At 41.1% G+C, this 14806-nt stretch overlaps 2 protein-coding genes across 3 annotated transcripts; both read left to right on the forward strand.

The window, feature by feature from the left end:
* Window positions 1-386: 386 nt before the first annotated feature.
* On the forward strand, window positions 387-4392 carry LOC146678980 (serine/threonine-protein kinase pim-2-like). 2 transcript variants are annotated; one of them, XM_085405737.1, is made up of 6 exons: window positions 387-877; window positions 1770-1846; window positions 2237-3431; window positions 3521-3701; window positions 3788-3958; window positions 4032-4392. In XM_085405737.1, exons 3-6 carry the CDS (start codon window positions 3252-3254, stop codon window positions 4121-4123), a joined length of 624 nt encoding a protein of 207 aa, XP_085261863.1. In that variant the 5' UTR covers window positions 387-877; window positions 1770-1846; window positions 2237-3251; the 3' UTR covers window positions 4124-4392. The 2 variants fall into 2 exon arrangements, with proteins under 2 accessions (XP_085261863.1, XP_085261856.1); XM_085405730.1 differs by lacking the exon at window positions 387-877 and having other exon boundaries at window positions 1133-3431.
* Window positions 4393-8120: 3728 nt separating this feature from the next.
* Window positions 8121-11130, forward strand: LOC146678981 (serine/threonine-protein kinase pim-2-like). The gene is made up of 9 exons (XM_085405782.1): window positions 8121-8834; window positions 9225-9461; window positions 9587-9712; window positions 9836-9930; window positions 10069-10116; window positions 10201-10419; window positions 10509-10689; window positions 10776-10946; window positions 11020-11130. Exons 1-9 carry the CDS (start codon window positions 8774-8776, stop codon window positions 11109-11111), a joined length of 1230 nt encoding a protein of 409 aa, XP_085261908.1. The 5' UTR covers window positions 8121-8773; the 3' UTR covers window positions 11112-11130.
* The last annotated feature ends 3676 nt before the right edge of the window (window positions 11131-14806 follow it).

The raw sequence follows: 14806 nt of genomic DNA on the forward strand, positions 1-14806 counted from the left end.
CAGTGCGAACGTTGTTCCTCTCACACGCTCCTGCACACCAAATCTGGAACTTCTGTCCATCATGTGTCGTCCTTTTTATCTACCTCGGGAATTAACATCGGTCATTGTAAGTGCCGTTTATATTCCACCACAAGCGGACACGGTCACCGCCTTATGCGAGCTGCATGAGGCACTCACACAGCACCAGACACAACACCGGGACGCTGCGCTTATTGTGACTTATTACAATGACGGGGGACTTTAATAGCGCCAACCTCAAACGCGCAGCGCCGAAGTTTTATCAACACATCACCTGCCCCACCAGAGGTGAAAGGACACTGGACCACTGCTACACCACGGTCAAGGACGGCTACAAGGCACAATCCCGCCCTCCGTTTGGCAAATCTGATCACGCCGCCATCTTCCTGGTCACTGGTCACTACATTCTTCATTTCCGGTTAATACTTGTACAGCTGCTGTTATTGTGTGTATATATATATATTTATTTATTTATATTTCTTCATACATTCTTATATAGTTCTATATTGTGTATTTTGTTGTACAGTTATTTTATTTTCAACTTTAATTTATATATTTTATCTTATTCTTTCCCAGTTAAATTTACCCTTCATTCTAATTTGTGTTGTACAGTTATTTCATTTTTAACCTTAATTTATATTTTATTCCTTCCTAGTTAAATTTACCCTTTTTAATTTTTCATATTTATTTCCTATCTTTTTCATAGCCTTTTCCTTTTTTGTTTTCTTTAGGTCACGAGCAGTTGTCCAAGCATTTCACTACATATCGTACTGTGTATGACTGTGTACGTGACAAATAAAATTTGAATTTGAATTTGTACTGAAAAAGAAGCCAACATCAACTGCTAAACGTGCTAAAAGTAAGTAAGTCCCCGTAGACTCCTATGATCAAAGCACATACAGTATAAAAGTTATAGGTTACAGATCTGAAAAGTAAAACAAATGTCAAAGTGCAAAAAGACTTATGGTCCCATAGAAGTCTATTCCATTTGCCGGGAATTAGGTGAACACCTTTGTGACAAATTTAATGGCTCAGTCATTTGTTCCATGTCATATTTAATAAAAGACCGACATGGTGGCATGTTGAATTGTCCATTTTGCACATATTTGGTCATTCTAAGCGTCAGAGGGGGAAAGATCATTCTGGGAATGCCTACTGGCATTAAGAGTGACTAGACATGACACGTGGGACACAGGGGCAAGGCAAAGTAACAGAAACCTAAAGCCTAAGAATGTAACACAAGAAGAAAACAATAAAGAGAACCAAAAACATACATAAGAATAATCAATGAATATAAATGAACAAACACAAAACACTGGGTCACAGACTCAGTACCATGACAGTTAAATGTACATAATAAATACTTTAAATCAGATGACAATGTAGCTGACACTGTGTTTATTAGTGTGTGGTCAACCACAAATCTTCATACTGTCATCCATACATGAGGTCTTTATACAAATGATGAAAGAAAATGAAAGAAACTGTTTAATTGATATGAAATGATTGAATCATATGAAATATTATGGCTTTGTCTGCCAGAGTGTTTTTCTGTAAACTACTTTGAACTGCTGGCAGTCAGTGAAGTCACTGAAAGGCAAGATTCTATGTTGTGTTGCCGTAGTTTCCAGTTTACTTATAAAGCTCACTTACAGAATTCAGTTAGAAAAGTCAAGCATTTGAAAGGTGCACATTTGAAGGAATATTAAGTCAGTATTAACTCATTACGGTTTACATTTTCGATTTTAAAGGGTCTCCGAAATTACAATGAAAGAGGAAACAAGAAAAATGACCACTCCAGGCGATAAGAAAGATTCAGGAGATCAAGGTAAGTAAAATAATAAAATAAAATCCTGGTAAAATACAAATCCTAGAACTGTTGACACTGTGTGAATCATTTTTAGAGCAATTGAATCATATGTTTGATTGAAAATAGCTTTAATACAAGATGTCTAATCAAAGAAAGGTTACCGGTCTTTTGGTAAAATAAGGTAATAAGTTTATTCTTGGACTCAACAGTAAAAACAGACCAACAAGTGTCATCAAGATCTAAGACTTAGTGAACCTAGTATCAATTCGCACTGATCAGTTTTTTTTTATCCCAAGAATAAACTTGTGATAATTTAAGCAAAAGCAATTTCAAATTCTTTGCCATCAAACTACTTCCAGTCCTGATGTCGGGGACTCTTTTTCACCACTGTGTTGTTGTCGTTTATAGATTGTAAGAGCAGGACTGCTAAAAGAAAGGCCAGTCCTGAAAAGAAGACCCCAATAAAAAGGAGGAGGGTCGCTGACCAGGCTGGTCCTTCCACCAGCTCAGATGTGGTCAAAGGAGTGAAACGCAAGGTTGTGCAAGATGAAGAGGGCACAACAAAGAAAGCAAAGAGGGCTAAACTGCTTGATCATATGAGCGGTGACGAGGAGCAAGCATCCTCCTCGTTGGACTCTGGTAAAGGTAGGCTAATTAGTTGAATAAGGGGGTAGATTAAGTGTGGTTGCTAGGTTTAAGATATTGGTGTTTAGTGTTTGTGTCTATCATCCAGTGAGCTGATGTGCTTTTGGTGTTTTCCACATCTCCAGACTTGAACAACAAACAGGTGTGCGCAAAAAATGGCAAAAGAAAGGCCACGGGAGACAACAGAGAGTCACCCAAGAAAAAAAGAAGGAATGTGGACCAGGGCAAAAAATCAGTGGCAGACCAAAAACGTAAGTAGCAAGCAGCTTGGGTTTTATATTCAGGGGAAGGGCAAAAGGAACATTTAGGCTACAGAGGAGAGTAATTTGTGTCACAGCTGTAATAAAACAAGATTTGCTGTTTTGTCTGTTCAGGTGAATTCCAAGCCAGATATGTGGAGGAGCACCAGCTCGGAGAAGGAGGCTGTGGAGCAGTGTTTGCGGGCTACCGGATAGAAGATCGTTTTCCAGTAAGTGTTCAGATGATGGTAGTAAGACAGGCAGTAACGCAGATAATGGATAATATCGTAAACTGAAACGTCTGCTGTGTTTCCACCTTTCATTATGTCATACTGAGGAAATGCTCACCAATGCTCTGTGTCTTTTAGGTTGCCATCAAACACATTCCCAAAAATAAAGTCTACTGCAAAGTGGCGGTAAGCATCCAACACTTGAATCAGTTTTACATTACTGGATTGAATGCGGCGTTCCTCATCATCCACTTTGTTGTAACATTTCAGGATGAAAGCGGGAAGAAGCTCTCGGTGGAAGTGGCCATTATGCTTAAACTTGCAGGTGAAGCAGAAGGGTCAGTGGGAATATCAGCACCTGTGTCCTTGCTGGAGTGGTTCGACATTGGCAAAGAGCTGATCCTGGTGCTGGAGAGACCTGTCCCTGCTGTGGACCTGCAAAAATACAAAGCAGAAAAAGGAAGAACTTTACCAGAGGACAAGGCCAAGGTAGGTTGACTGGGAGAGCCTTGGACTGTACAGCGTTCAATCAAGGCAGAAAAGCATTAACTCATTATTGTGTTTTTCATCTTTTCCAGGTCATTCTGAAGCAACTAGTTGATGCTGTAAAGGAACTTGAGGATAAACACATCTTTCATCGGGACATCAAGGGAGAAAACATTCTGATTGAGACCGGCTCAGATGTGCCTCGAGTTCGCATCATCGACTTTGGACTGAGCTGCTTTGTTAAACAGCGATCTCTGTATCGCATCTTCTATGGTAACATATTCTGCTCCTGCTTTTCACAGATGTAACAATTTGTGTCTTTTGTTTTAGAAGAAATTGTAATTGTGTCTGTTTGTTAGGCACGCCTCTTCACACCCCTCCCGAGTGGTACAGGAGGAGCTGCTACAGGTGTGGACCCACCACGGTGTGGCAAATGGGAGTGGTGTTGTATGAAGCGCTTCATGCACGGGACTTTAGTACCGAGAGGTTCCTCGCAAAGAAACTGAGCATCAAAAAGCGTCTGTCCGCAGGTAAGAAAACTTCACACTTCCAGATTCACTAGAACTATCATCTTCATCTTTTTGATCTTTTCTTTCTTTCAAGGATGCCGGAATTTCTTGGAGGCATGTTTAACTACAGTCCCGGAGAAGCGCCCAACACTGGAGGAGCTCCAGCTTCACCCCTGGCTAAGATAACACACACAAACACACAATTCACACCTTATCATGCAAGTGTGATACATTGTGGTAACTTCCTTTCTTTTTTCTGTTGGACAGGAATAGATAGGATGGGTCAATCTTAAAAAATAAATAAATAAAAATTGAGCTTTTTTGGAGCTCCTGTAACCCCCCCAGCCATCCCAGGAAAGGGGATCTCTCTTTGAATGGGCTTTCCCGAGGTTTCTTCCCATCGATCTGGCCCCCTGGGGAGTTTTTCCTCGTCTTCATAGAGAGCTTGGGCTGGGTCAGGAGCTTCATCAAAACTGTCTTTATTTGATGACTTTAATGTCATCAAATAAAGATGTGTTTTACTTAAAGAAAAATTTGATCAAAATAAAACTTGTTTAATTCATCTTTGCTGAGGATTCTCCTTCGTTACTATTTTGTTTTGTTTTTGTTTTGTTTTTTATTACCCATGGTGCATTTTGACAAATAAGAAAACTGAATCAGGTCAAAGTGTGCACAAAGACAGTCACACTGCAAATGATCTGAAGACTTGCATCTGTTGCTCTAACCCCCAACTAGTTTAGACAGATTTCCTGGTTCTACCAGAGGTTTTTTCCTTCAAGAAGGGAGTTTTTCCTTCCCACTGTTGCTGAGTGTTTGCTCATAGTGGGTTGTAAAAGCATAAAAGTTAATAAGAGGCATTCAAAACAGAGTTATCACAGAGGGAACTATATAGCTTAAATGTACAATTTCTACAGGACAAATTATAACTGTAGCGAGATTCAAATGGACAAAAGCGAAAGAAAAATATTACAGATTTGTTTTATTAATCAAGAATAAACTTTATTATACACAACTCTAAATTTCAGTTGGTCTTAGTCAGATGTGTTTTTAATTCAATCCTGCAACACTGTGCTCACTGCCATCATGTGCAATTCAAATATATACTTATTACAATATTTTTCCCCCTTAACTCTCAACTCGTGTTTTTAAAATGTCTGTGATCATGTTTGTCCGTTGACTTCTGTCTGGGCCTCGAACGATTCATCAGACAGGTTGGCAGCCTCCAACTGATGCTCCAGACTTTCATCATCGCCTCTATTCTGATCAACTCTTATCTTAAACTTAGTGATGAACTCATTACTGGCCAGCGCGCCCTCCTTTTTAGGGCATGTGGGCTTTGATAGTCGCTCTGCAAAGAAAATTCACAAAACATTTCTTATTTGGTAAGCTTGTTAACAAATTTTAGTTCAGTTTTGCTGAAAGTTATAGCATGCATCAGGTAAGAAGCAATTGGTTCTTAAAAAGCATATACATTCCCCAAAACATTTTTATTATGTGCATTTTGGAGAATAAAAGATTCTCAATTTCCCTTTTTGAAGTAAAAAGATTATTAAGTCTAATTCTTACTTATTCAGTAGATTAAAGTATTGAAACATCATTATTCATAAAATATGCACATTACAAAATTAAAGTTATTCAAAAATTACTCAAGTACTTACTCCAATACTCACATTATTCAAGTAAATTTAATTTTTGCCAATGTAATGTCACATAAAATCTTAATCTGAATAAGGGATTTGAACCCCACTGTCACGGCCAGGGGATCAGCAGGCCGCTGACTAGTAGTGTTCTCTCTCTCTCTTGCTCTCTGTCTCTCGCTCTCTCGCCAGGGCGGAACTCATGGTGGGTTCACGCCCTCGGCCCACGCCCCTCTGAAGAGGAAACACCTGGGCCTCATCAGTGCAGCCAGCATTTAAGCCAGGGAGTGGCTTCTACTCATCGCTGGACCGTTGTGTGTGACTCGTGCCAGTGCAGCCCGGCTCTGAGCAAGTTCTCTTTTGCTTCCCTGTGCAAAACCTCTAACGTGTGTTTCCTTCTGTACATAGATCCCCTGGACCCGACTCTGCATTCCCCGAGCGGATTCCCTTTTTGTGTGAGTGTTTGGAGAGAGAGTCAGAAGAGGAGCAAGTGGCTTTTCCCTACCTGGATTTCCCCGGAGCCTTTTCCCTGTCACCGCTTTGTATATAGCACTATCCCCTGCACTGTTTGTATATACACCTGGTGGAACTGTAATAAATACTGACTGTGCCTCTGAGTCCTGCTTGTGAGTCCTCAAGCGAACCGTGACACCCACACAGATGAGAGCTTAGCAGTGAAGCTCTCTCTTAAAATTTGAGTTATAAAGTCAGAAGTTATCACGGACAGAGATCCATGTTCTTTTAACATAAGAAAGAATATTTGCTGGAATTGACATTAATCCAAGCCCTTAAAACGCCATTTTGGATTAAGCATTTCCTCTTAGAAAAGTCTTCAATGAGCAGGAAGCTCCAGTACTGGCGCCGGTGAGGTCGGCTGCCGTCACGACTGCTCCGACCACTTTTTCTTTGTCTTTGTTTTTTAAGTTAGTTTTCAGCGTTTCTAAATCGGCAAAATCATCACCATTGGGTACATTAGGTATGACAGTGACACTCTTGTTTCTATTGGTATACAATGTACTCACAATTCGAAGTTTTTAACTCCGGATCCGAGCTGGCCGAGTGAGATCTTGAGGGAGAACAAAGGGAAGCGGCGGCGGCCTAGAGGGAAGCGAGCCGGCGTCAGGAACAGGCTGAGAGCTCGTGCACACCGCACACCTCTGCCTAGCATCCTGCTCGCCAACGTCCAGTCACTGGAGAACAAGCTTGACGACCTCAGGGCCAGGGTAAAGTTCCAGAGAGACATTCGGGACTGCAATCTCCTCTGCTTCACCGAGACATGGCTGAACCCAGCGGTGCCGGACCACGCCATCCAGCCGGCAGAGTTCTTCTCGGTTCACCGCATGGACAGGACACGGGACTCGGGGAAGTCAAGGGGAGGCGGCGTGTGTTTAATGGTGAACAACAACTGGTGCAACAGTGCGAACGTTGTTCCTCTCACACGCTCCTGCACACCAAATCTGGAACTTCTGTCCATCATGTGTCGTCCTTTTTATCTACCTCGGGAATTAACATCGGTCATTGTAAGTGCCGTTTATATTCCACCACAAGCGGACACGGTCACCGCCTTATGCGAGCTGCATGAGGCACTCACACAGCACCAGACACAACACCGGGACGCTGCGCTTATTGTGACTTATTACAATGACGGGGGACTTTAATAGCGCCAACCTCAAACGCGCAGCGCCGAAGTTTTATCAACACATCACCTGCCCCACCAGAGGTGAAAGGACACTGGACCACTGCTACACCACGGTCAAGGACGGCTACAAGGCACAATCCCGCCCTCCGTTTGGCAAATCTGATCACGCCGCCATCTTCCTGGTCACTGGTCACTACATTCTTCATTTCCGGTTAATACTTGTACAGCTGCTGTTATTGTGTGTATATATATATATTTATTTATTTATATTTCTTCATACATTCTTATATAGTTCTATATTGTGTATTTTGTTGTACAGTTATTTTATTTTCAACTTTAATTTATATATTTTATCTTATTCTTTCCCAGTTAAATTTACCCTTCATTCTAATTTGTGTTGTACAGTTATTTCATTTTTAACCTTAATTTATATTTTATTCCTTCCTAGTTAAATTTACCCTTTTTAATTTTTCATATTTATTTCCTATCTTTTTCATAGCCTTTTCCTTTTTTGTTTTCTTTAGGTCACGAGCAGTTGTCCAAGCATTTCACTACATATCGTACTGTGTATGACTGTGTACGTGACAAATAAAATTTGAATTTGAATTTGTACTGAAAAAGAAGCCAACATCAACTGCTAAACGTGCTAAAAGTAAGTAAGTCCCCGTAGACTCCTATGATCAAAGCACATACAGTATAAAAGTTATAGGTTACAGATCTGAAAAGTAAAACAAATGTCAAAGTGCAAAAAGACTTATGGTCCCATAGAAGTCTATTCCATTTGCCGGGAATTAGGTGAACACCTTTGTGACAAATTTAATGGCTCAGTCATTTGTTCCATGTCATATTTAATAAAAGACCGACATGGTGGCATGTTGAATTGTCCATTTTGCACATATTTGGTCATTCTAAGCGTCAGAGGGGGAAAGATCATTCTGGGAATGCCTACTGGCATTAAGAGTGACTAGACATGACACGTGGGACACAGGGGCAAGGCAAAGTAACAGAAACCTAAAGCCTAAGAATGTAACACAAGAAGAAAACAATAAAGAGAACCAAAAACATACATAAGAATAATCAATGAATATAAATGAACAAACACAAAACACTGGGTCACAGACTCAGTACCATGACAGTTAAATGTACATAATAAATACTTTAAATCAGATGACAATGTAGCTGACACTGTGTTTATTAGTGTGTGGTCAACCACAAATCTTCATACTGTCATCCATACATGAGGTCTTTATACAAATGATGAAAGAAAATGAAAGAAACTGTTTAATTGATATGAAATGATTGAATCATATGAAATATTATGGCTTTGTCTGCCAGAGTGTTTTTCTGTAAACTACTTTGAACTGCTGGCAGTCAGTGAAGTCACTGAAAGGCAAGATTCTATGTTGTGTTGCCGTAGTTTCCAGTTTACTTATAAAGCTCACTTACAGAATTCAGTTAGAAAAGTCAAGCATTTGAAAGGTGCACATTTGAAGGAATATTAAGTCAGTATTAACTCATTACGGTTTACATTTTCGATTTTAAAGGGTCTCCGAAATTACAATGAAAGAGGAAACAAGAAAAATGACCACTCCAGGCGATAAGAAAGATTCAGGAGATCAAGGTAAGTAAAATAATAAAATAAAATCCTGGTAAAATACAAATCCTAGAACTGTTGACACTGTGTGAATCATTTTTAGAGCAATTGAATCATATGTTTGATTGAAAATAGCTTTAATACAAGATGTCTAATCAAAGAAAGGTTACCGGTCTTTTGGTAAAATAAGGTAATAAGTTTATTCTTGGACTCAACAGTAAAAACAGACCAACAAGTGTCATCAAGATCTAAGACTTAGTGAACCTAGTATCAATTCGCACTGATCAGTTTTTTTTTATCCCAAGAATAAACTTGTGATAATTTAAGCAAAAGCAATTTCAAATTCTTTGCCATCAAACTACTTCCAGTCCTGATGTCGGGGACTCTTTTTCACCACTGTGTTGTTGTCGTTTATAGATTGTAAGAGCAGGACTGCTAAAAGAAAGGCCAGTCCTGAAAAGAAGACCCCAATAAAAAGGAGGAGGGTCGCTGACCAGGCTGGTCCTTCCACCAGCTCAGATGTGGTCAAAGGAGTGAAACGCAAGGTTGTGCAAGATGAAGAGGGCACAACAAAGAAAGCAAAGAGGGCTAAACTGCTTGATCATATGAGCGGTGACAAGGAGCAAGCATCCTCCTCGTTGGACTCTGGTAAAGGTAGGCTAATTAGTTGAATAAGGGGGTAGATTAAGTGTGGTTGCTAGGTTTAAGATATTGGTGTTTAGTGTTTGTGTCTATCATCCAGTGAGCTGATGTGCTTTTGGTGTTTTCCACATCTCCAGACTTGAACAACAAACAGGTGTGCGCAAAAAATGGCAAAAGAAAGGCCACGGGAGACAACAGAGAGTCACCCAAGAAAAAAAGAAGGAATGTGGACCAGGGCAAAAAATCAGTGGCAGACCAAAAACGTAAGTAGCAAGCAGCTTGGGTTTTATATTCAGGGGAAGGGCAAAAGGAACATTTATGCTACAGAGGAGAGTAATTTGTGTCACAGCTGTAATAAAACAAGATTTGCTGTTTTGTCTGTTCAGGTGAATTCCAAGCCAGATATGTGGAGGAGCACCAGCTCGGAGAAGGAGGCTGTGGAGCAGTGTTTGCGGGCTACCGGATAGAAGATCGTTTTCCAGTAAGTGTTCAGATGATGGTAGTAAGACAGGCAGTAACGCAGATAATGGATAATATCGTAAACTGAAACGTCTGCTGTGTTTCCACCTTTCATTATGTCATACTGAGGAAATGCTCACCAATGCTCTGTGTCTTCTAGGTTGCCATCAAACACATTCCCAAAAATAAAGTCTACTGCAAAGTGGCGGTAAGCATCCAACACTTGAATCAGTTTTACATTACTGGATTGAATGCGGCGTTCCTCATCATCCACTTTGTTGTAACATTTCAGGATGAAAGCGGGAAGAAGCTCTCGGTGGAAGTGGCCATTATGCTTAAACTTGCAGGTGAAGCAGAAGGGTCAGTGGGAATATCAGCACCTGTGTCCTTGCTGGAGTGGTTCGACATTGGCAAAGAGCTGATCCTGGTGCTGGAGAGACCTGTCCCTGCTGTGGACCTGCAAAAATACAAAGCAGAAAAAGGAAGAACTTTACCAGAGGACAAGGCCAAGGTAGGTTGACTGGGAGAGCCTTGGACTGTACAGCGTTCAATCAAGGCAGAAAAGCATTAACTCATTATTGTGTTTTTCATCTTTTCCAGGTCATTCTGAAGCAACTAGTTGATGCTGTAAAGGAACTTGAGGATAAACACATCTTTCATCGGGACATCAAGGGAGAAAACATTCTGATTGAGACCGGCTCAGATGTGCCTCGAGTTCGCATCATCGACTTTGGACTGAGCTGCTTTGTTAAACAGCGATCTCTGTATCGCATCTTCTATGGTAACATATTCTGCTCCTGCTTTTCACAGATGTAACAATTTGTGTCTTTTGTTTTAGAAGAAATTGTAATTGTGTCTGTTTGTTAGGCACGCCTCTTCACACCCCTCCCGAGTGGTACAGGAGGAGCTGCTACAGGTGTGGACCCACCACGGTGTGGCAAATGGGAGTGGTGTTGTATGAAGCGCTTCATGCACGGGACTTTAGTACCGAGAGGTTCCTCGCAAAGAAACTGAGCATCAAAAAGCGTCTGTCCGCAGGTAAGAAAACTTCACACTTCCAGATTCACTAGAACTATCATCTTCATCTTTTTGATCTTTTCTTTCTTTCAAGGATGCCGGAATTTCTTGGAGGCATGTTTAACTACAATCCCGGAGAAGCGCCCAACACTGGAGGAGCTCCAGCTTCACCCCTGGCTAAGATAACACACACAAACACACAATTCACACCTTATCATGCAAGTGTGATACATTGTGGTAACTTCCTTTCTTTTTTCTGTTGGACAGGAATAGATAGGATGGGTCAATCTTAAAAAATAAATAAATAAAAATTGAGCTTTTTTGGAGCTCCTGTAACCCCCCCAGCCATCCCAGGAAAGGGGATCTCTCTTTGAATGGGCTTTCCCGAGGTTTCTTCCCATCGATCTGGCCCCCTGGGGAGTTTTTCCTCGTCTTCATAGAGAGCTTGGGCTGGGTCAGGAGCTCCATCAAAACTGTCTTTATTTGATGACTTTAATGTCATCAAATAAAGATGTGTTTTACTTAAAGAAAAATTTGATCAAAATAAAACTTGTTTAATTCATCTTTGCTGAGGATTCTCCTTCGTTACTATTTTGTTTTGTTTTTGTTTTTGTTTTGTTTTTTATTACCCATGGTGCATTTTGACAAATAAGAAAACTGAATCAGGTCAAAGTGTGCACAAAGACAGTCACACTGCAAATGATCTGAAGACTTGCATCTGTTGCTCTAACCCCCAACTAGTTTAGACAGATTTCCTGGTTCTACCAGAGGTTTTTTCCTTCAAGAAGGGAGTTTTTCCTTCCCACTGTTGCTGAGTGTTTGCTCATAGTGGGTTGTAAAAGCATAAAAGTTAATAAGAGGCATTCAAAACAGAGTTATCACAGAGGGAACTATATAGCTTAAATGTACAATTTCTACAGGACAAATTATAACTGTAGCGAGATTCAAATGGACAAAAGCGAAAGAAAAATATTACAGATTTGTTTTATTAATCAAGAATAAACTTTATTATACACAACTCTAAATTTCAGTTGGTCTTAGTCAGATGTGTTTTTAATTCAATCCTGCAACACTGTGCTCGCTGCCATCACTTTATATCTTAGTGTGCAATTCAAATATATACTTATTACAATATTTTTCCCCCTTAACTCTCAACTCGCGTTTTTAAAATGTCTGTGATCATGTTTGTCCGTTGACTTCTGTCTGGGCCTCGAACGATTCATCAGACAGGTTGGCAGCCTCCAACTGATGCTCCAGACTTTCATCATCGCCTCTATTCTGATCAACTCTTATCTTAAACTTAGTGATGAACTCATTACTGGCCAGCGCGCCCTCCTTTTTAGGGCATGTGGGCTTTGATAGTCGCTCTGCAAAGAAAATTCACAAAACATTTCTTATTTGGTAAGCTTGTTAACAAATTTTAGTTCAGTTTTGCTGAAAGTTATAGCATGCATCAGGTAAGAAGCAATTGGTTCTTAAAAAGCATATACATTCCCCAAAACATTTTTATTATGTGCATTTTGGAGAATAAAAGATTGTACACAATTTCCCTTTTTGAAGTAAAAAGATTATTAAGTCTAATTCTTACTTATTCAGTAGATTAAAGTATTGAAACATCATTTTTCATAAAATATGCACATTACAAAATTAAAGTTATTCAAAAATTACTCAAGTACTTACTCCAATACTCACATTATTCAAGTAAATTTAATTTTTGCCAATGTAATGTCACGTAAAATCTTAATCTGAATAAGGGATTTGAACCCCACTGTCACGGCCAGGGGATCAGCAGGCCGCTGACTAGTAGTGTTCTCTCTCTCTCTTGCTCTCTGTCTCTCGCTCTCTCGCCAGGGCGGAACTCATGGTGGGTTCACGCCCTCGGCCCACGCCCCTCTGAAGAGGAAACACCTGGGCCTCATCAGTGCAGCCAGCATTTAAGCCAGGGAGTGGCTTCTACTCATCGCTGGACCGTTGTGTGTGACTCGTGCCAGTGCAGCCCGGCTCTGAGCAAGTTCTCTTTTGCTTCCCTGTGCAAAACCTCTAACGTGTGTTTCCTTCTGTACATAGATCCCCTGGACCCGACTCTGCATTCTCCGAGCGGATTCCCTTTTTGTGTGAGTGTTTGGAGAGAGAGTCAGAAGAGGAGCAAGTGGCTTTTCCCTACCTGGATTTCCCCGGAGCCTTTTCCCTGTCACCGCTTTGTATATAGCACTATCCCCTGCACTGTTTGTATATACACCTGGTGGAACTGTAATAAATACTGACTGTGCCTCTGAGTCCTGCTTGTGAGTCCTCAAGCGAACCGTGACACCCACACAGATGAGAGCTTAGCAGTGAAGCTCTCTCTTAAAATTTGAGTTATAAAGTCAGAAGTTATCACGGACAGAGATCCATGTTCTTTTAACATAAGAAAGAATATTTGCTGGAATTGACATTAATCCAAGCCCTTAAAACGCCATTTTGGATTAAGCATTTCCTTTTAGAAAAGTCTTCAATGAGCAGGAAGCTCCAGTACTGGCGCCGGTGAGGTCGGCTGCCGTCACGACTGCTCCGACCACTTTTTCTTTGTCTTTGTTTTTTAAGTTAGTTTTCAGCGTTTCTAAATCGGCAAAATCATCACCATTGGGTACATTAGGTATGACAGTGACACTCTTGTTTCTATTGGTATACAATGTACTCACAATTCGAAGTTTTTAACTCCGGATCCGAGCTGGCCGAGTGAGATCTTGAGGGAGAACAAAGGGAAGCGGCGGCGGCCTAGAGGGAAGCGAGCCGGCGTCAGGAACAGGCTGAGAGCTCGTGCACACCGCACACCTCTGCCTAGCATCCTGCTCGCCAACGTCCAGTCACTGGAGAACAAGCTTGACGACCTCAGGGCCAGGGTAAAGTTCCAGAGAGACATTCGGGACTGCAATCTCCTCTGCTTCACCGAGACATGGCTGAACCCAGCGGTGCCGGACCACGCCATCCAGCCGGCAGAGTTCTTCTCGGTTCACCGCATGGACAGGACACGGGACTCGGGGAAGTCAAGGGGAGGCGGCGTGTGTTTAATGGTGAACAACAACTGGTGCAAAAGTGCGAACGTTGTTCCTCTCACACGCTCCTGCACACCAAATCTGGAACTTCTGTCCATCATGTGTCGTCCTTTTTATCTACCTCGGGAATTTACATCGGTCATTGTAAGTGCCGTTTATATTCCACCACAAGCGGACACGGTCACCGCCTTATGCGAGCTGCATGAGGCACTCACACAGCACCAGACACAACACCGGGACGCTGCGCTTATTGTGACGGGGGACTTTAATAGCGCCAACCTCAAACGCGCAGCGCCGAAGTTTTATCAACACATCACCTGCCCCACCAGAGGTGAAAGGACACTGGACCACTGCTACACTACGGTCAAGGACGGCTACAAGGCACAATCCCGCCCTCCGTTTGGCAAATCTGATCACGCCGCCATCTTCCTGGTCACTGGTCACTACATTCTTCATTTCCGGTTAATACTTGTACAGCTGCTGTTATTGTGTGTATATATATATATATTTATTTATTTATATTTCTTCATACATTCTTATATAGTTCTATATTGTGTATTTTGTTGTACAGTTATTTTATTTTCAACTTTAATTTATATATTTTATCTTATTCTTTCCCAAATTCAAATTCAAATTTTATTTGTCACGTACACAGTCATACACAGTACGATATGTAGTGAAATGCTTGGACAACTGCTCGTGACCTAAAGAGAACAAAAAAGGAAAAGGCTATGAAAAAGATAGGAAATAAATATGAAAAATTAAAAAGGGTAAATTTAACTAGGAAGGAATAAAATATAAATTAAGGTTAAAAATGAAATAACTGTACAACACAAATTAGAATGA

Source organism: Rhamphochromis longiceps, linkage group LG1, assembly GCF_057381845.1.
Source record: "Rhamphochromis longiceps isolate RC_006_pf linkage group LG1, R_longiceps_female_GT1.1, whole genome shotgun sequence".
Classification (NCBI taxonomy): domain Eukaryota; kingdom Metazoa; phylum Chordata; class Actinopteri; order Cichliformes; family Cichlidae; genus Rhamphochromis; species Rhamphochromis longiceps.